The 21,849-nt window shown below is 40.8% G+C and overlaps 3 protein-coding genes across 10 annotated transcripts in view; 1 reads left to right on the forward strand and 2 right to left on the reverse strand.

The window, feature by feature from the left end:
* Positions 1-11,008, reverse strand: part of COL17A1 (collagen type XVII alpha 1 chain) — a 62,765-nt gene extending 51,757 nt beyond the window's left edge. For both annotated transcript variants that reach the window (XM_027647773.1, XM_027647772.1), the window contains exon 1: positions 9,793-11,008. The gene's annotated coding sequence lies outside the window, so the exon portion shown is untranslated. The remainder of the gene's footprint in view (positions 1-9,792) is intronic.
* Positions 11,009-11,117: 109 nt separating this feature from the next.
* On the forward strand, positions 11,118-15,467 carry SFR1 (SWI5 dependent homologous recombination repair protein 1). Of its 3 annotated transcripts, none has more exons than XM_027647987.1 (4): positions 11,118-11,552; positions 13,238-13,353; positions 14,476-14,862; positions 15,016-15,467. In XM_027647987.1, exons 2-4 carry the CDS (start codon positions 13,258-13,260, stop codon positions 15,205-15,207), a joined length of 675 nt encoding a protein of 224 aa, XP_027503788.1. In that variant the 5' UTR covers positions 11,118-11,552; positions 13,238-13,257; the 3' UTR covers positions 15,208-15,467. The 3 variants fall into 3 exon arrangements, with proteins under 3 accessions (XP_027503788.1, XP_027503789.1, XP_027503790.1); XM_027647988.1 differs by lacking the exon at positions 11,118-11,552 and adding an exon at positions 12,190-12,369; XM_027647989.1 differs by lacking the exon at positions 11,118-11,552 and adding an exon at positions 12,190-12,317.
* A 1,392-nt stretch (positions 15,468-16,859) lies between these two features.
* CFAP43 (cilia and flagella associated protein 43) overlaps positions 16,860-21,849 on the reverse strand; it is a 42,166-nt gene continuing 37,176 nt past the window's right edge. For all 5 annotated transcript variants that reach the window (XM_027647985.1, XM_027647984.1, XM_027647982.1 and 2 more), the window contains 4 exons: positions 21,655-21,819; positions 19,593-19,673; positions 18,374-18,527; positions 16,860-17,726 (listed from right to left, as the gene is read on the reverse strand). In XM_027647985.1, coding sequence (XP_027503786.1) covers positions 17,569-17,726; positions 18,374-18,527; positions 19,593-19,673; positions 21,655-21,819 — 558 coding nt within the window. In that variant the 3' untranslated portion in view covers positions 16,860-17,568. The remainder of the gene's footprint in view (positions 17,727-18,373; positions 18,528-19,592; positions 19,674-21,654; positions 21,820-21,849) is intronic.

Raw genomic sequence — 21,849 nt, forward strand, 5'->3', positions numbered from 1 at the left:
TATTACAATTTCAGTTGTAATGAGCAAACCAACAAAATAAACAAGGAATATTCAGAGAGAGATAATGAGCAGTAACTAGCTTTACTGTGAAAGCTTCTACCTAATCTGGCTCCCAGGGTCCAAGTGACTCTTTTGCTCCTTGCTCTCCCCAGTAACGGCCATCAGTGATTCTATCAGTCCTTCAGACAATGCTGCCTGCAAGAGGATCTCATTTTACAAACCCACTTTTCTCCAGTGCCAAGGAGGTATTTAAAATCAAAAGTAAAGGGAGAAAAGGTGGCATGATGGCACGTACACTGTGCTCCAGCTGCTCAGCTGGTAGGGCAGAACCCTAATGAAAAAGGAAGCTTTTCTTTTCAGGGCTTGATCACTGACTTCAGATGAGCAGATTATTTTTTAAATAGTTCTGAGGAAAACATTTGCAAGTGAACACTCAAAACTTGGATCCAAACTATTTAAGTTCCCTCTGCTTCCAGTTTCTGGCAGGTTTTCTGACTTGGCTCTGAATCTTCTGACTGTGCCCATCTCTATTTTCATGCCTCTGCTTGAAAAATCCTGTTTCTTATCTAAAGCACAAAAGCATTGCCTTTTCCAAAAGCCAAGTCTGTTGTGTATCACTTCTTCTCAGCAACATGACTGGCTGGAAATTTAGTTGTTACTCAAACTTTTAATTTCACAGCCATTCAGATGCTCATTAATTTGCTTCCATCAGAAGTTCATCTGGTGAGACCTGTGATAACACACAGCTTTCTCTTATTAAAATCAAGGCACTCTGGGCTCATCATCACTCCATATCTTCTGTATTTCAGATGTTCCTCTTGGCATGGATCCTTTGGGGTATATTTATTGTTATCATAGGGTTGCCAGATGTATGGTATGGTGGCTGCCTTTCTTATCCAGTACCTGCAAAGGAACTGCTCTTTGGATTCTATTTTAATAACATCCATGATTAAGGTCGTTGGCTGAAGGCTTTGTAAACACAACACCTAAAGATGTTTTTAGTTTCCAGCATAAATTAAAGAATCTAGAACAAAATATTTACACCTCCTTCCACAGATATTAAAAATCTGTACTATGAAAATCGTTCTGTTAGGCACAATGACAAGATAAAAATAATGGACAAAACACAGTATAAGTGGTGATCTGAAGTGATGAACTCTCACAAACAAGTGTGTGTATTTTTTGGAGTTTGGTACACTGAGTTCACTGAATCCATTGTTTTTGAAAGATGAGGCCCAATAAGAGCACTGATCCACTGTTCCCACTGTCAGAATAACATTTGCTGAAGCCTACAAAGAAGAGTCTTACACATTTATTTTGGTGCACATGTGTAATTTTAAGCACATAAAATTATACAACTGTAGAAAATAAGGCTGGAAAGGCCTTCAATTAGGTATCTTGTCCATCTTTCTGTTTGAAGCCCAGCTTCATCTTAAATATTCTTCATAGAATTTTCTTTAGAAGACTTTTAAAACTTTCCCATGAGGATTCAGAGCCTTTTCAGGTGGTCTGGTCTATATTTTCTCACCATACTTGCTGTTAGAAAATGTCTTGAAGTTCCAAACAAGTAATTCCTGCTTCAGCTGACAACCACTTCCCCTCTCCCACTCTCAGTTTAAGTTATCTCCTTTCTTGCCATCACCTTTTATGTATTTGAATGCTGTCACATACACCATTAGGGTTTCCAACACCAGACTAAGCTTTTCTTGTTCCTGCAGCTTTCCTCAGACACTGAGTTTTCTCTGACTGCTGGGATCTACCTCTAGCCTTCACAGGGAGTACCTACATGCTTAAAGCTACGTACATTTTTAAGTACTGCGCCGAGCCAGGGACTACATTCCTAGTGCTGCCCAAGGCTGTCAAACACATGCTGGTCTAATTTAATTGCATGACACTTCAGTTAATTACTGTTTTGATAAAAAATCTGGCAGCTTTGCAAATGCCTTTAACCTTGTAACTTCAGGTAAAAACTACTATATTTTGCCAACAGTGCCAAACTGTTGTGAACCTCATCTACCTGTCCAGGAGTCAGTGTTTAACTTAGAATTTCAGAAGGTATTTCCTTAACAGTGCAGGCATGAACTGTGTGTATTGGAAACTGGTGTTCTCAATATGTCTAGAAGCAAAATATTTTGCCAATAAACAGCCATGCCCAATACCTAATGAACACTGAGACACTGAGAGACAGACATATATCCCCACCCTCATCAATAAAGAGGTTTGATCCCCTCCATTTGAGCACACAAAATGTAGCAGACAGAAGAGCATCTGTGGTAGTTAATGCGTGCCAAATGTATGCAGTCAAGCAAAACATAAGGAAACCAACAAGCCAATACATGTGCATAGAATATTATAATGAAAACTTAGTGAGACAGAGACCAAGTGGGAATGAGATGGAATGGAAACAGAGACTAAGCAATTGCCAGAGTCAAGAGCAAGCAGCTCAAAGGAGGGAGGGCAGTGAACCGTGGTTGGGTTGGGCTATTAGAATTACACCTCCTACTTCTGTTCTGTTTACTTTACTGTAGCTATTTGCAGTGTCAGTGGAATCCTTTAGCTTTTCCTAAAACAAATGAACAGCGTTTGCACAACTGAACAATAACAAACTAGTAAAAAAAGACCAGCATCTAGAAGCAATACAAGATAAGTGTACAATAAAAAATTGGGATGTACAGTTCCCAACACATAACTTAGCAATAAACAAATATAAGAGAATTGTTTGTTATGTACTTGTGTGAATGTGCAATATTCAAAGAATATGTCTGTGTCAAATATTCAGGAACTGTTAGGGACAAATGGGAATAGTATTTAAAAGAAATAGAAAGAATGTGTTGAGAATATCCTTTCAATGCATTTTTTAATATTTGAACTAGGATCTGCATTTTCAAAACATCAGTGGGAAAATACACTCAACGTTCACTTGTGGAATATATTCTAAGGATGGTCTGAACACAAACCAATCTCTTCACAAAAGAGCTTCCTCATTTGGTGACCCCCTCTTGGCATTCCTTCACCTCAGCTGATGAACATGAGGTCAAAGTTTAATCACTTACAGCATCAGTTTGAACATGGCTGTATCTGTGGGACATAAACATAAAGGGAATCTTACAGTGCAGTTGCATTCATTGCAGTTGTGGCTGAAGAGACTGCATCTCCCAGACAGCTGCTTCCCACAAAGCAAGCACTTTTATCCCATTTTTCCTACCCTTCTTCTACCCAAATTATGCAGATGAACAAAATTCTTATAGATGTATTAGATTAAATTAGTTGTTGGTATAAAATCATCAATTCCTAAGAAATCAGATAAACTAAAGATGAAATTGGCCCATGGGGTTTTGCTGTTTCAAAAATAAGCACAGGATTAATTCTTAGCTGCAATAATTCTTAGCTGAGTTTATCATGGTGACTTTGGGGTGTGGGGTTTGATCCTCCACTTTTGGATATTAGATCGTTGCAGCTTCTCCATCATATCTGTGGGGATCTTCTTGCACATAGGTTTACTTAGAAAAGGAAAAGTAAATATTTCTGTGTAAGATGTATATATATGAACCATGTCCTTGCTATTTTGTTCCTCCTCAGTGGTACTGCTCCTGTGCTTCTGGTGACACACCCAAGTCTTAAAAGTGCATCACTGAATGATTTCAGCTCTCTGGCAGCTTCTGAGGTTTGGCAATATGCATGGCAATTGATCTTTGGTGGACTTGAGTTTATAATAAAAGGAAAATTTATTAATTCCTCAGCTTCTTGAGGCCCTCTCAACTTCTCCACTGCCTGGTGGACTCTTCAGAGAGCTGTACCTCAGGTTGGCTGTCTGGTGTCAATATTAGTCTGCAGGCTTGACTATTAAAAATTTGGAATAATGAGATTGTCAGAGCTGATGAGATCTGCCTATAGTACTGAGCAGAAAGGGCAATATCTTCATTTGCAGTTTTCCTGGCAGTGCTATGCAGGGACTCCGCCAGCATCAGCTTTCAGCATCTCACCAGTGTTGTCTTTTGAGACCTATTTGTACTTTTCACCTGCAAGATGTGCCCATGGTGTGCCTGAGGAGCTGGAGATGGGTGAGGAGAGCTATTTATTTGTTCTAAGTGGAACCTGAAACTCCTTGAGAAGGCAACAGCAAAACACCAAGACCTTTCAGTAACAGCTACTGGCACAAACATTCTCTCTGGAAAAAAGACCCTCCTCTTTGCCATTTCCTACTTCTGCCTATTGCCCTTTGTTTTGTTTGGGTGAGTGGTGGTTGTTTTAGGGTGGTTGTTTGTTTGGGTTTGTTTTTTTCTGTTCTGTTTTGTTTTGTTTAACAGATTACAAAATCAGCAGTTACAGCTAGGCACACCAACAGATACAGCAAAGTAGTAGTAGCTCTTGCATTATAGTGATATTTGTGAGAAAGTATGTCTCTAGGTTTGAGAGAAAATCTTAGGACAAAAAAGTGTTAAACCAGGGAGAGTTTAACTGCTTCTAGGCTTGAATTTAGATAGTGAGAATCTCGTTTTAAGGAAAAGAAAGGTCTGACCCAGAATTCCTCACTGAAATGGAAAAGAAGGATGCCACCAAACAGAGTAAACTGCATAGTGTAGGTGATGATATTCTTGATTAGTCTTTGCACTCAGATGTCACACATGATTAAGTAGGGTACACCCATACATGCACTGTTGATCCCAGAAAGATGAATCCCACATAGGACTTCCTATCCAGACATCAGTGTGGACAATTTTAAGGCTATTCATGCCCGGTTTCACAGCCTCAAGAAGAGGCAGGGTATATGCTATCTAAAATTTCAATGTGATCTATCTGCTGATCTAACCCCTGAAGAGTCTTTCAAGAGAAAACTTGTCATTGCATACCCATGTGTTGAGTTACCACCATGCATTTAACAATGATGAAATACCTTATTCTGGCATATGTTACCCATGCAATGCTTGTAATTAACTCAAGGAAAAAATGCACTAAACTTTAAAACATCAAACCCAGACTAACTCTTTCAGCTGTGAATGAACTGAGAGTTTTCCAGTTGCAGGAATATCATGTGAAGTGGTATGGCATGGCTGTCACCAAAGAGGCTGATGACAAAGAGAGCTTGTTCAGTGACAATTAATATGTGTGATGGAGGTCACTGTGCCCAGGACACAGATTCAAAGTTACGTGTGCTACTGATGGGAAAACGTCCCCTGTTAAAGCAGGTGGCATTTGCTAACTTGGTTCCCTTGGCAGCAGCTCAGCACTGCTGCACTCCACTTAAGACAAATGTTCTTCATCCAAAATAAAGTTTCCTTAATGTGTTCAGAGGAGACTGGTTGCCTCCTCACACAGTGTGAAACACTTACACTAATGCAGCCAGCTGCAATTCCAGTATCTCAGCACCACATGAAATCATACCATTAGCTCACTCCATATGCCACACTTCCACTAACTTCCATCACGATAGAATAGTTCTGCTTCCTTTCAGCTCAGGAGGAACTTTCTCAATGACTTCAAATGTCACAAGGGCTAAGCTGCCCTTCTGCAGGAAGACAATATAGCAAGAGTAAAAATAATTTAAGAGTAATCACTTGAACCCTCTGAGGTTGTAAGAAAATATCACACGCTCATCAGTACAGCTCTTTCTGTATGCCTGTGTAGAGAGAGGGACTCAAAATACAGTTATTTCAGACAGGAACATGAATAGAAAATTTGCATGGAAATTACTTTGGAAATAATTGAAACAAAAGCAATACAGCTCATAAACATTGAAAAGTTTATTTTTAAATGAGCTATATGGCCCAAAGAGCATATTTTACTCAAGAAAGAAGGAGAAGTCAAAAAAATTTCACTGCACATTTTACTTGCTAAAGGAAATGGCACAGAAGACATTCTTATTGTCTTCTCTACAGCTGAGCATTTTGGGAGGAGGGGTGATAAGCCAGTATTTATTGAGTTCCTATTTTATGTGAGTACCTCAAGTATTCTGACTTACAAAGAACATACTTCAACCTCTACAGTAAAAAGTGCCAAATTTCATATCTGTTCACCATTTTTGGTGAATTGCCGACCTGATGCAGCTGTCCTTAGACACGTGATTTGTTTGCATGGATAATGCAAAGTCATATCCCCCATATCACCACAATTGTGCACACTTAAAATGTTACACATGTTACCAACAGTATGGAAAACAGGAGAGAGCTTTAAGCCAGCTCTCACTTCAGTGTACTAACCCGTGAGCCTGAGCTGCAACACGGGGGGCTCAGTGTCTGACAACATTGCCACATTGAAATCTCAGCCCTCTAGACATGACTTTATTGTCAGCAGTATCCAGAGATGGAAATCTCCCAGGAACACTTTCGTATTTCATCCTTAGGAAAAGACTTGTAAATTTTTACTTTTTAAAAGTTTCTCTAGCCCCAGGTAAATGACCTAATTTGTTTCTTAATAACAGGGAGGAAGTGTATGTTTAAACCCTGCCTGCTGATGATGCAGTTTGGTAGGGAAGGAGGTGTTTTCAGTAGAATGGTTATTTGTTCTAAAACAAAACAATAAGCAGTGGTGATCCTGAAGTGATGATGGACACTAGTCTCTCATGTCTGCATTCAAAGCAACAATGAAACCCTCAGGGGTCCAGGAAGAAGGAGAGATGTGCATCTTCATCTGTGCTTACCTGCTCACTGGATGACTTGTTTGGTACACAAGTTTAATCCACTGGCTCCACACAAGGCCTCCAGATTATGGGTAACTGCCCTCAAACCAGCTCATCTGCACTTGCAAATAAACCATGTCCACTTCTTCAGCTTCCCTGATTTCAGTAGCACACATAAATATGAGCAATCGAAGAGTTACATGTGCACAGCACAGAGTGAACTGTTACTTTAAGTATATGAGAAAATGAAACAACTCCTGAAGCTCCATTACAATTCAAATACTTTTGACAGAAAAATGCTTGGACCATGACAGATGACAAAAGGTTGTATCAGGGACTAGTTTGGGCAAGGCTTGGATTTTCTTAAAACAATGATCAATCAGTTCCCCAGCAAAGATAGGAACGCTGAAGGTCTGTTTATTGCTTCCTTTGTCTGCTACAGTCTTGTAAAGACTTCAAACTGTAATCTTTGGCTTGCTATGTCAGAGAAAATCCCACAAACAGACACTAAAATAATAGGCAACCGTGTGCTGCTCCCTTTTATGAGCACTGTGCCTCACCCACTTGGTTATTCACACATGCAGCAGTGAGAACTAGGACACCCATCTCACCTGCCTCTTACATTAACTTTTGTAATGGCAAATTGCAGTGCCCCTCACCTACAACAAATCCAGGCAGTTTTTCTTCTCAAGGCAGGTACCTTGAAAATGGAAGGGAAAAAATGAGGTAGTCTAAGCAAGCCCCAGATGTAAAGCAGAAAGGCAACGAAAATTTACTTTTGCTTTATCTTTATGCTGATGTCATTCCAGAGGCTGCACTGTTAGTTACTGGACATCTGCACCATCATGAGAACAGAATCCATCTCCCAAGGACAGCTTGCAGTAAACTGGTTTTACTCCAGGAATCTGGTCTATAAAGCCCTTCCCTTGATATATTTACATGGCTATAAGCAAGTCAGAACATTTTTCCGAGGAGTGAATAGCAGCCAGCAAAAACACAGCCCTAGGCTCATGCTGAAGTGGGTAGGATTTAAAAATTTCTGCAGCAGTTAGTGGTTAGGCACACAAAAACACCCCACCCTTCAGCCCCAGGCGAGAGAGAATATGCCAACGGTGCAGAGTGTACTTCATGCGTCAGGATCCATCACTTGGCTTTGAACAAGATCAACAGATTTCAGGAGAACGAGAGAAGGGGATAATGCAGATGTGCCCTAAGATGCAATATGTTGACTAACATCCCAGTGACTGAGTGGCAACGTTAATGAGAAAAGGCCTAAACTGGTGCACCCAGCAAACTGTTACATGGAAGTTTTGGGATGCTCCTGGCACTCCGGAAGAGAAGAACCCATAAAGGTCAAACTGGAGTCTCTAAACCCAAAGCCAGTATCCTTTAATATTACTTTCCACTTTGGCTTTTCTACTACAGAGGATGCCCCCAGGGGAATTATAACATGTCCTCGTCCCATCAGTGCCGCTGTGTTAGCACTGGTGCTCTTCTGGAGTTCATACACAGATAATATCTTTCAATTGTGCAGACAAACCGGAGTACACTCGGAAAAAGAAAACTATCTGATCACTTAAAATGTCATCACAGAAATACCAAAGAAAATAAAACCAGGAAGCACATTTTCCTACTGGTTTCTTGGGAAAACAAGTTTCTCTGAAGGGAGAAGCATGTTCAGCAAACAGAGCTCAATACTTTTATTGCCCAGTGCACAATTTCCTATGCGTTTTTTTCTTGTGTTTTACTTACCCCAAACTATTCTGATCACAGAAGGAATAAAAGAAATAAAACAATGACATTAAAAGGGCTTAATAAAGACTGTATTGCAATTAATGTGCTACTGTTGCACATACTGGTGAACTTAACTAAACAGCATGAGAAACACTCTACAGTGTGCCATAAACATCCCATATCAATAACATATGGATTATATGTTTTCCTCAAGGGAAGCAGATGTGCAGTTTTTGAGAAGAAGGTTTTAGTCTGACTCTGGTTTGCCATCATTAAGTTGAGGATAACATAATATCCATCACTATTGGGTTTCTGCAATAAAAGTACTGGATAGTCACCTGATGACAGCCTAATTCCCAGCTCCGTCAGGGGCCTCCAGAAAGGTCTTGAGCAAGTCATGTTTTTGTAGTACTGTGTGTTAATACCAAGTAAATTCATAAGTAAATGTGGTAAACACAGCTAAACACGAAACATCAACCTTAACAGTATCTTTTATTTGTGTGATTTATGAGTGATTACCCATCAGTGAATACTAATGATAACATTTCCTTTTCTCTAGTCTTTTTGTAATACAATAAACTCATAAATCCAACATATGGCACCAGCTTTCCATATTCACAGTCCCAAACAACTGTAATCCCACTTGGGGTGGGACACATGGGCGTTGCTCTAATTAAGAGCCATGATAATGCACAGGATGACTTTTTCATGTGCTATGTTCCTGTAAAATCTTACTGGAATCTTGCCTGGCAAATGATCTAAAATCTCAAACTTTCTGTTGTTCTTGTGCAACTCATCTGTTAACATGTCTGTACAACAGAGCATGAGTAATTTAAAGCAGGGACCATACTTGAGACTGAAGGAAATACCCTGTGAACTTGGAGATGTGCCATCTCAAAGCTCCAGAGTATCTGAGGTCCAACACAGTTGATAAATCTGCAGCAGAAGTTCTATTAGCACTTTTACTGTGGCACTCAGGAGTCCATTTTTAACTCATCAAAAAATTAAAATATCAACGACATTAAATTAGCTGCAGGTCTTAAAAAAATAAATAAGGTGCTGGTTTAAAAAATGCCTCCAAACTGCCTCGACACTTGAGGTGTCATGCCAGGTTTTTTTGCTAAATGGTTGCAAAAGATTGTACGACTTAGTCACATAATCTAAATTCCCACATTTGCTACTGAAAATATTCTTTCTAAATCAATTTCACTGACAGATAAAATCTTATACAAGGAGTGACCTAAGAGCCTCAACTTCTCAGATTTCCCAAAACAACTTGGTCTAGATGGGCTTTGAATGTTTTGATACTTTTTACTGCAGGAGAGTAAAAGGTTGCTATCATCCCTATCAAATCCTACTTGGAGTGAGTGAATCTATGTATACTTGTGGCCTAAAGCACAGCAACTGCTAATGTGTTACACCTACATTTAGTGCTTACTCACCACACAGTTCAAGATTGTCTCTGACCTCAATACAGACGAGAGTTACACAAGGTGAAGAGAAAATTGAGCATCCTCATCTGTAGCTGTGAGGAGGAACCAGGCAGGAAATGAATGCATTTCTGATACACAAGCCAAGGGCATGAGCCAGTGAGGGCGTGTGGGTGCCTGTACCCCATGTGCAGCTCCCAGCACAGCTGTGTGAGGTGTCCATGGGCAGCTTAGGCCAGTCTGGTTGTGGGCAGTGCTGGAGGAACCACTGGTACCTCATCCCCGCAGGCTGGGAGCTGTCCCTGTTATGGCTTCCACAGCTCATTTTGTCAGTCCTGACAGTTATATTGGAAAAACATTGTGTACAAATTAGTTTTAAAAAACATAAATCCACGTGGGGAAGCCAGGTGTGCAGCATGGAAGGGATGTTTGCTGATAAAGACAGGAAAATCATGTTTGATTCAGGAGTACCTTCGAGCACCAGGGCACTCTGCAATCCTGAACTGCAGGATGCAGCCACAGCTGGGGCTGCTCCTTGTCACTGTCTCAATCTCCTTGCCTGTTTCTCCAGTCAAGTTTCTTCATTTTCACTTGTCCTTCCTCACAACCAAGACAACACTGCTCAGGTCCTGCTCCTCAGGTACAGATTTTCCCCTTCTGGGAGGAGACAGTGCCTGTGATAAAGGCAATGGTAGCTTGAGGTGAGAGTTGTGGTTCCCTTGGCTGTGCCAAAGGCTGAGCCTACCATGCCATCCATGGTGCGGCGTGCTCCATGCTGAGGCAGGAGCCCCTCTCCCTGGCCCAGGGACACTCCAGGAACACTGTCTTAGAGCCTTAAACTGTACCAGGGCAGGCTTCAGTTGGACATCAGGAAGAATTTCTTCACTGAAAGAACGATTAGACATTGGAGTGGGCTGCCGAGGGAGGTGCTGGAGTCACCATCCCTCAAGGTGTTTAAGGAAAGACTGGCCATGGCACTTAGTGCCATGGTCTGATTTACACGGTGGTGTCGGGTCACAGATTGCACTCGATGATCTCAGAGGTCTTTTCCGACCCAACTGATTCTGTAATTCTGTGAGATGGCACCTGGCCCAGACACCAGCCGTGGTGTGGGAGGCCTGAGGGACACAGCACCGCCTTGCATGCCCAGAGGTAACAGTGTACGAGGTCCCCAGGGATGCCACACGCCGGGAGCGGCGCTAACCCCGCGTTTGCTGCCCGCTCTCAGGATCAGGATCGAGATCGCGCTCAGGCTCCGCGCTCCCGCCCCCCCCGCAGCCCCACAGCGCCTCCCACCGCGCGCAGGCGCAAACAGCCCGGGCGCGCGCCGGGCGCAGGCGCGGTACCGCTCGTGGCCGGGCGGCGGGAGCTTGGCGCGAGCGCGGGCGGCGGGAGCTGCTCCTGCCGGGCCGGGCCCGCCGGGATTCTCCTCGCTTCGCCCGCGCCCCGGGGCCTCGTGGTCCCCGAGGGGCCTCCCCTCGCTCTGCAGCCGCTGCGGGTCTGTGCTGTGGCACCGTTTCTGGGGTGCCTCAGGGCCCCCCGGGGTGCATCCTCTCAGAACGGGCTCCTCGGGCCTGTGTCTTTGTCTCTGGGTTGCCCAGTCTTTGTCCCGCTCCTCTGGGGGTGGAAAGCTGGCTGGGGAAAAGTTTTATTGAGTGTTAGTAGAGCCTTAAATTGAGAAAGTGAAAGGAGTGCGTTCTGTTGTATAACGTACTTATAAGCAGGAAAACTAAGGACGTAGCTTCATAGACTTGCTCAGAGTGAAAAATCAAGTAAGTAGCGAAGTGGAAAATTGTCTCTTCCCCTTTTAACCCAGGTTTTCTTTACTTAGTGAACAGAATTATTTTTCTGTGTGGTGAAAAGCATCAGTGCTTGAAAATGCCAAGAGTTCTTAGGCTATGATGCTAGGAAGGATTTTAAGAGTGCAGGAGATCTGTGAACGAGCATTAGCGAAGTATTTGTTGTACTTATGGTCACTGGAAGATTAATCTGCATTAGAAAGTAAGGGCAGAGAGGCATAGGTTTTAAGGGGTTTTTAAAAGCTATTTAAGATAGCTCTTAGGTTTGAAATTATTTTGCTATTTACTGAATTACGTGTTTGTGACATACTGTATACATAGGCATGATGTAGCTTTTTGTAGGCTCTTGCTTACATTAAGAAATAATATTGATAAACTTCCATTATATTTAATGGATGCTGTGAGCTTTCTGTTTAATTGATGGATTACTAAAATACCCAATTAACTGGACTCTTTCCTGAGGTCTGGGACTTTTTAATGGAGTTCCATATGTTCGGTTTTGAACAGGTGAGGGGGAACGCTGACTTGTAAGATAAATGAGGACCTGCATCCTTTGGTAGAGAGCCAGGAAGAGCCGGGTTGCTGGGTTATTAAGGCGTTGGCATACTGAAGCTTTGGCATTTTTCACCTCTGAAGAGGAAGCCCCCCTCGTGCCGGTCTTGTGTTGCCCAGTCACTTGTTTGCAGGATTTTATTCCTGAGAGGCTTCTGTTCCAAAACTCCTAATTGCAATTTGCAGGTGAGCAGAGGTGTAGCTATCGATTTTCCAGCTGCATTCTGGTCATTAGCAGGTGCTTCACAAGGGCTAAACTAAGTTAAACATTGCCAAATCGACTTGCAGTTGGTTCGTGCTGGGAGGGGTGACTTTCCAATTTAATTAAAGCGCTTTTCTGAGCAAAAGGGGGATGTTTCTTGTTAGTCAAAAGTTCTACTTGGGTGAGTAATTACTGTTTTAAGCAGCATTCCCCAGACGGATCAAATGACAAAGTGGATTATTTTCACAGACCTGGATACCCAATTATTTTGTTCTACAGAAAAGATTAATTGTTTATACATGTGGACAACAAAAATCGTCCTGGCTCCCAACAATCCTTTTATCGCTACTTGGGATGCAGTTAAATGAAAGGACTGTTTCTTAACAACTCACTTAGGAACTATTCCTTTGAGTTAGACAAGCAGTAAGGGTCATTCAGGTTAAGAAAATACACTTTGTTTGGAGTGAGCTTTTTTTGATGAGTTCAACGCTTCAGGATCTGACCTTGGATTTATAGGCAGACACTTAAAAGAAGATGTCAAATAGGAAAAAAATTTACAGTGGATAATACCTGTAAGGCTTTTTATAAATATTTTTCACCTTTTAAAGAAAAAAGTCTGTAGAGCTTTAGGAGTGAGGGAAAAATAATATATAAAATTCATGGTAAGATACTTTGTGGCAGTTAGTGGTGTCTTGCATCCTCTTGAAGAAAAGCAGTTCGCAAAGGAAGATGCTCCTTAGCACATGAAACAGTTGTGAAACTGATGCAGACACCCTTTTGGAACATGCTAATTAGAAAATAAGCCTTAGAATTTCCTGATGGAGCTTTTTACTCATTTCTGCAGCCACATGGCTCATTATAATCACATGAAAATGACACCATAATTCATTCTGTTGTTTAACAGAGACTGCTCTCCATCTCGAGATGGAAGAAGCAGTGCTAGATAAATTGCCATCTCTGTGTGATACTCCAAAGGATTCTGGAGCAGCACCTCCACGGGGGACTAGTTCAGGGAAACAGGTATGGAAACTTTGTTTTGCCAGTAATGTGATTCTTCATAGTTAAAGAATGCTTGTGAAATAATCAAGGAGTGAGAGATCACTGAGATAGTGCTGGAAGGCTAAAGACAGGTACCTTATAACCTTAGCTACAAGGTTGTCCAGGTAAGGAATGTGCTCGGTACACTTTGAATATGCAGATGTTTGCTGTGAATACCAAGTGATGGAGCAACATAACCCAAATGCCATACTAATACACTTAAATACTGTTTAGAGTTTGTGGTGGCTTTTTTTGTTTGTTTTAACCTGTCATGTTCAGCTTTCTCAGATCCTAGTTCTCTGTGTTGCTGTGCATGCAGGATGACTTTCTGTAACTTCTGCCTGCACTGGAACAAAGCAGACTGCTTTCAGTTTGTATGTTCTCCATAGTGCTGAGCTCTGCTTTGGTCTTGATCCTGGCATTTGTTATGGTGATGCTGTCACACTCAGCATCCAGCTCTGTGCAGGACAGGCCTAGTTTGCAAGTATTCCTTAACTAATCCCACACTCCTGTATTTTAGTGTATTTCTGGGCGTAAAAATGTTAGACATGTTATAAAAAATAATCGTTAACTTATTTCGAAGGAAAAAAAACTTTTTAAATGCTTATCAGTGAAGTATCTCAAAGCATGAACAAGTAAAAATTATACAGATATTTGTAATATGCTCAAGTATAACACAGATGTTTTACACTACACTACTGTATATGTGTAATAAGATGGAACAGCAGAAAAAAACCATTAAACTAGAGGGGGAAATTGAACTTGATAGAGTAGGTTCAGCCAAGTTGAAATATGCCATATTTCTTCTACACAAAGACTAGATAAGTAGGTTTGGCTCAATAGAATACAGGATTTGGTCCTAGAAAATGTGGGGCTACATCTTTCCTTATCTTGCAGTTGTGTGTGCAGATACATGTGGAAAGAAGAAGTTAGCTTTGTTCAAATTTGTCAAGGCTATAGAGAGAACCACAAAGTCTGGCTTTACAATGATTGTTAAATATATTACATATTCTGTATAAATAATAACCAGGTAAACAGTTGTTTGAGATTTGATCAAAATTTAAGATTATGCTGACCACCTGTTTTTGTTTGTTTGTTTTTTAGCAAATGAGTGCAGCTCTGAGGGAGCGATTACGGAAAACAAGACGTTCCTTTAATGCCAATTTTACAGCGGCAAAGCGGCTCAAAATAGACACTGAAGAAAAAGACTGTGCTGAGGCTGACACAGGGTGCCTGCCAATGACAAGTACAGATTGTTCCAGATTACAGGATGGTCCTGAAGACCTTGAAAGAAACAGCACTGCACATACATGTTTCAGAAGCCCCTCAAGAGAGAGTGATCCCAGTGGATCAGCAGAGAATTCAGATGTGCTACCAGTTGATCTCGGTCAGCAACAATCCCTGGAAGAAAAAGTCAGGCTGGTGAAACAAGTGCAAGAGAAGGAAGAATTACTTCGTAGGCTCAAACTGGTGAAGATGTATCGATCCAAGGTGAGGCAATACGGACTCACTGGTCTTTTGGGCTGTGTGGTGTTTGTGTATTGTCTCAGTTTTAGGCATTTTATAAAAATATCTGCATGGTAACAAAACCCCCCGCGTATCAGCAAATGACAATTTTTTTGTTTTCTTTTGTCCCAACTGCAGAACAACCTGTGTGAACTGCAGGCTTTGATAGTGAAATGGAGAAGCAGCACCCAGCTGATGCTGTATGAACTACAGTCAGCCTTTTCTGCAGATGGCAAGAAAGTGAGTCTCACTCAGCTGATTGATACTTTTGGATTAGAAGACCAGTTATTGCACTACAGCAGAACAGAAGAAGATTTTGTAGATGCATAATCTACAATTGCAAAGCTTTCATTAGACACAAAAGCAGAAAAGAGCAAGTGAATTCTGATCACGTCAGAAGTGTTGATCAGGCTTTGGGGTTAGAAGGTTTTCTCCAGAGAAACTTGTAAAGCTTTGTACTTACATACAGTAGGCACTGTAAAAGGCATTACTTATTGGAAAAGATCAAACTTTTAGTGTTTTGGAGAACCTGGCTTAATGACTTGGTCAGTTAATTTTTATTTAATAAAAATAAAATGAGATCGTACTTTTAACAGGTAGAAAGCAGTCCATTCTTTGGTTAGTCTTTGTATGGTTACTTCTGTTGAAATAACTCAAATTGTCATTTCTGTTTGTGTTCAGATGGGGAAGAGTTCAGTTTTTTATTCATAAATACATCCCCATTTTACAAATGTCTTCCTGCTACCAGTCAGCTAATGAAGGCCAATGACAGGATTTTGTGAGTTAAGTAAAGATAACTAGTTTTCATGATGTTAATAATCTGAGGCTGTGATAAGATGTTCTCACTGGCTTTAGTTGTTACTGAGGGATATGTGCCACAATGCAATTGCTTTTGGGTACTGGTCCAGACAGTCACCTTCAAGGCCACTGTCTCATAATCATTCTGCCCCAGCCTGAGGTAATAGAAGGGAAGGAAAGAATTGAAACCAACTTTCTACTCTACTACTATGCCTGAGAGCCAAGGTGTTTTCTCTCTTTAAATAAATAAGAAAAATAAGGCCTTGTCTAATGGGATTGCTTCAAACACAGCATCATAAAGCTGAATAAAACTTCACCATTTAATTTATTCTCCAATAAATGTATTTTTCAAAAGCTTTTTTATCTTAAGTTGAAATTGCTTATTTTCTCATCATGGCCTAAGCACAGAGCATCTGCCTGCTTTTATATTCCTTAAAATCACTGCTTGTCAAGTGTAACAATACATAAATCTTAACTACTCTACAACTCTCCCTGCTATGAATCTTGTTTTCTGTGTGATCACATTCTTTATTGATTATACCTTAACTGTTTTGTTTACAAGTGGCATATCCTGTTTCTTTAATAAGGAAATAATTCCTTAGACATCTGAAGGGAAATAAAATCAAAGATCATACAGACCCTTTTAACGTTGATATGGCTCATTAGACTTAAATCTGTACCTAGAACTTGCTCTTAAGAATACTGACTGTTGCTGTCCACAGAGAGTTAATGCAGAACAACCTTTATTGCCAATCACATTTTGAGTATTGAAGCACTATTTCTTCTGCTTCTTTAGATTTGTGAAGAAAGATGATAGTGCCTGGTGCAGGGGCCAGTTATCTTCCCTGAGATCCTTGGCAGATTCAGAACTCTGCTGCTTCTAGGGAAGTTTCAGCAGGAAGAAAAAGTCTTGCAAGAAGCAAGATGTAATTAGCATCCTTACAGATCCCAGTTAGAGATGGTAAAACAAAAAAGGAGATGCTGTACAGGATCACAACAGAAGTAGTTTTTTCTTACAAGTGTAGAATTTTATTAAGCTAAGGTATCAAAACTATTGCTGCTCTCAAAATGGAATGAGCTTAGATATGTGAATTTATGAAAGGAGAAGAATAATTTCACACCATGGGAAACAGGGAAATAAAAAGTGAGAATGCCTGAGTAAGTAGATCAGGCTCTAGCAGTAGTTAATTTTATCACAGGTTCTTTATTTTTCTTAGGTGTCTTTGAGGGATCTGGCAGGAGAGTAGACTGCATCAGTGCAAAGGGTGGGAGATGCCAGAAAGTATTTCAGGAGGCCAGATGCTTCCAAACCTGGTTTTCCTGTGATTCTGCCAGTGGCAGCAGCCACAGCTACTGCTGGCTGTGGGTAATTATGCTGTGAAGGCACAGCAGCTTTTGGGACTGGGCCAGGTAGCACACATGGCCCTGACGAAGCACATCTACATCTTCTCAGCAACCTGCACCTGGGCCATCACAGGTGTAAATATATTAAGTCAAAGCCACAGACATGAATTTTAGCAGATGCAAATTCAGAGATTGCTTGCAGTACTTCAAAATGTTCTACAATTGCATATTGCAGACAGTGGACATACAAATACACCTGTTCTTCTCAGTCCACAATTTCTTGTACCCTTTGTTTTCTATAATGAGCTATATGGTTTATATAATGAAACCAGCAGAAATAAATCTCATCAACTGAAGTATACTGGGGATAAGACCAGGTGTAAAATACACAAACCAGACAAACATGCATCTTTCAAAGTGCAGTTATTTTTAAGGAAATTACAGAAGAAATCTTTTGTGGAAAGAAAAATTCAGGGAGAAAAATTAGCTGTCAAAGCTCTTTTACTTAGACAAGACCATGGTGTTATAGATCTACCTGGACTCTGTTTTTTATATATGAGGGGGTGTTCTTGTTCTCAGTATTTCAAGTTCTGATTGAAGACTTGCAAACTCTTCTTTCTGTTCCTTTATAAGATCCCGTAGGTTTTTCTGCTTCAAAATCTCTTGGTAACGCTGCTTTGCAATCTTTTCAGAAATATCCCGTGTGTCTGCAAAATCAAAATATAAGGGTTAGCCTGTGCTCATAGGGGATGTGTAGTCTATATTTATATTGTACCTGTCCTGGGGTTATTCCAAATTCTGTATAAAATAGGCAAGCATTTTAAAGAAGGCTCACAGTTGGGCTTAAAAGCCTTTGTAGTACTGAATAAAGGAAAATATTTCAAAAAGGCACTGAGCATGCTTGCTTTAGTTTCTAGCAAGTACCCACTGTTTTGAAAATCTGTAACTTTTCCTCTAGTGGAAAGATCTCTACAGTTTTTCTAATAGCAATACCATTCTCAACTCCACGCTACTTCCTCTGTTCCCTTGGAAGAGTGGAAAGAAGCGTGTTGAACAGCTCTGTGAAAGAACAAAAGCATGTTGTATAATGAAGTTACTAATGACTATAATATTTTTACTTGAATAGTTTCAGGAATTTAGTCAACTTGGTTACAAGAGGCACGATCTCCAGGTACACTCTTCAGTGAGCAGTGTTAGGTTTTGGTAGGAAGGACTCTGCTAATTGTGCTCATACAGGAATACACAGGCACTCCTTGTCCTTTAGCTGATGGTGGGGAACAGGACTGCATAGCCTTGGAGTTATTTTCTGAATGTTGTTCTTTGCTTGTGACTTTAAGTGCTTTACTGGACTCACCAGCTGCCTCAAAGATATGCCTCCTTTCTGAAACAGAGACAAGCATTTCCTTCAGCTGCAGGCTCAGCTCGTAGTTCGCTTCCTCTTTTAAACGGATGCTCTTCTTCAGCTCTCTAATTTTTTTCCGATGGTTCTTCACATTCTTCTCATGCAACTGTCCATTTTGAAATCAATAAAGCAAATATATGAGGTGATAAAAAAAGCTGTTCAGACAAACGTGATAGAAACTTATAATTTTAAGCACTGCGTTGTAGCTCAATAAACCTTCATGTATTTTGATTTGACTGGTAGCACATTCTAAGCTTGACTTTGTATAGTGTCTTTCACATGCTGTATCTCAGTATGTTTATGGAGATCTAATATAAGGACCAGCCAAGAAACCAAGAGGTATGAGTCAGGGAGAGAGATATTAAAGATAAAACTTGAAAGGAAAAGAGAGGAAAGGAAGTCAATGGAACCAGTGAGTTAAGGAAATGCTCTTGGCTACTGGGAGCTGCTGAAGAAAGGGTTGTTGTGCTGAAGCTGATGGATGGGCTGTAAAGGGACAAGATAAATACTAAAGCTTGAAGAGGAAGAGGAGGCTGCTGTCAGCTAGTGCAACTTGGAGAAAATTTAGTGGAAACTCTTAAAAACAAGGATAATCATAATTTGAGGGATGAAATAGATAAGGGAGCCAGCAAATCAGATTGTTGGGTGTGTTATTTTGAATACAGGGGGGTAGGGATATTATGAATAGGCTAGTGCTCCTGGAGAGAAACATTTAGCAGTAAGGACTGAAAGAATGCTTCATTAGAAATGGAAGAGTGACTTTTATAAGCAGTGCTCTGTAAGAAGTGATTAGCAGATCTGCATTCAGATGTTCAGGACAGGAAAGCATTTAACTCCAGTAGCAGAGTAAGTAGATGTCTCTCCATAGGGTTGATCTCTGCAGCAATTCATGTATGATGACTGCTTCCAAAGACTTTAGAGAACTGCTGCTGTAGCCAGCACAGCTCAAGTTGAAGAAACTATTGAAAGCCAGATGGACAAATACATGACTATATATATATTCATCTGTGTCTGCTGCTGTGGCTGTACTCCAACAGTCCTTGAGTTAGCATGCCTATATCAATTGCACTTATTTCTTATTCCTTACAAACACCTCTTGCTAATGAAGGCAAGGAGTTGCATTTAAACTAAGGATGTGTCTCTCAAATGTGGTGGTTCCCTTAGGATTTACCTTATCCATGAAACGAAGAGTCTCCTCCATCCCTGCAATGTGCTGGGCGATGTGGCTGCCGTAGTTCTGCACAGTTAGGAACTGAAGAAATAAAACCAGAAAGAAATTATCTTATTATGCCAGTTCATTCTTAACAATTCCACACTTCTATAAAGGCAATCATACTATGTGAAATGCAAAAAACCTAGAATTCTGCAGTGGAAAGGCTTACTATTGATCATAAATGGACATCATAAAGATATTCTTGGACACTCTGTGAATACTAGACTGTGCAGCTGTTAAAAAGAATGTTATCTGTCATGTGTTAATGGAAACAAAGACGAAACAAATTTGTTGAGATTGTCAAAAACCTCAAGCTATACTTTTGCTTATAATGCAATCTAAGCTTACACAGCTGGAGGCCAAAGTGCTATAAAGTGTGTCTTTAGGCTATAGAGAAAAAGGATTATTTTCTGTCTCTCAGCTTCCTAGTAATTCTTACTTCTTTTATTGTTCTATCTGCATAGTAATTGATATTTCAGAGAATTTACTGGGTTTTTTTCCTTGAGCACACTGCTACTAAAATACCTCTTTATCAAATGAAAAATGGTAAACCCCATAAAGTTTTATGGACCTGTAATGGGCAGTAGACAGGTTTCTGTATTTGTAGATTCATCCTTCCCGAGTACTGTCCCACCAAAGTTGACAGGTAGAATTTTGTGGACTATTCTTGTTAGGGGAGGGGAAGCAGGAAAGACCCAGCAGGCTTCTTTGCCTACAGTATTAAACTTCTTTCACTCACTCCTTCATTAACAGCCCTCACTCCAGATGTTCTCAGGTCCGTGCCCACACACATTTATCTTAGCTATCTTTCTTTCTGTTCCTATTGTTGGGGTCTCTGTTGCCTTGACTTTCCCAATAACACTATATTTCTACTCAAAACTGAAGTAAAGTCAAGCCTCTCAGAGCATTCAAATTCTGATTAAACTAGTAAATGCCTTTGCTAAGGACAGTTTAACTGTCTCTGAAGGGCGATAGTTCTGCTCATCAGTTTAAATGAGCTAACAGCAACACTGGTGATAAATTTGCCACAAGAACTTTTCAGTGTGTTGTCACATCACCTCTTTGCAAAGCTGTTCTGTTGTGCTAGTTGTGGAAGTCCCTTGGTTGTATTCAGAACCAGCATTGTGGAGAGCAGCAAAACAAATGAAGACTGAGCAAAACATGTGGTTTGGATTTTCTTTTAATCTTTTGATTGAATTACAATATCCTTACCTGCTGTCCAACACTTCCTTTTCTCTGTGTTTTATAGCTCTCCCCACTGCAATATCTCCAGCCTTCCCATCCTCCAACATCCCTTATTTCAAACCTTTATGCCCCCCACCTCGTCACCTCAAGACCCTCAGATTTCCCTGCAGTCCTCTACATCCCATACTGTGCTACCCTCAGGCTTTCCCTGCAACCTTGCTTCTTCCTCCCTTCTTCTCCCAGTGGTATCCTTGGCTCGCTCCCACAATCTTTACCCATGTTTCCTGGCCTGCCAGCTGGGCGTGCTCAAAGTTGTGTGGGTGCTGCCTTGCCGGCCGGCTGCTCCCTCTTGCCTGCCAGGGATGGCAAACAATTCCCTGTCATTCTGCTGCCGGGCCAGCGAATAGCAGTGAGCGGGTGGGACTCAGTGAGGCTCCTGTAGGAACGCTCAGTCTGTTTACTGAGCAAAAGTTACAGTATTTCTGTGTGATACCAGATGGGGGCACCTCAGACCTTTCATTTAAAAAGGATGCTGATCGATTTTAAAACATCTCTGCCTTGTGGCTGCAAAATCCTAAATCCTTACTCTTGCCAATTTTGAAACACTAGGAGTTAAGGCTAATTTTGCCTTAATTTACACCTCAACATCCCAAAGAATTTCATCAATGATGAATTTAATGAGTAAAGCTTCCCTTTGAAAGATGAATTGTTGACCTATTAGGCATCACATTTCTCTGTCGTAGTAAGAGACTTACAAGATATAAATGATCTTTCTTACCAGTACAGGCAGCATAATTTTCTGCAGTCAAAATATAAATTAGAGAAAGCAACTCACTAGCTGGCAGTCTTTTGAAATAGGTAGTATTACAATGTCCCGAGCCTTCTCTTTCAGATCTTCTATCTGCATTCTCATTTTCTTGTGCTCCCATTCCAGCCGACGTATCCCTCTAGAGAAGTCTTTGAATTCTATTATAGCAGCAATTTTTTTTTCTCCTTGAGTCTGAAAAAGTAGATCAATCTTAATTAACAC

This window comes from Corapipo altera, unplaced genomic scaffold (assembly GCF_003945725.1).
Source record: "Corapipo altera isolate COAL_440 unplaced genomic scaffold, ASM394572v1 56, whole genome shotgun sequence".
Classification (NCBI taxonomy): Eukaryota; Metazoa; Chordata; class Aves; order Passeriformes; family Pipridae; genus Corapipo; species Corapipo altera.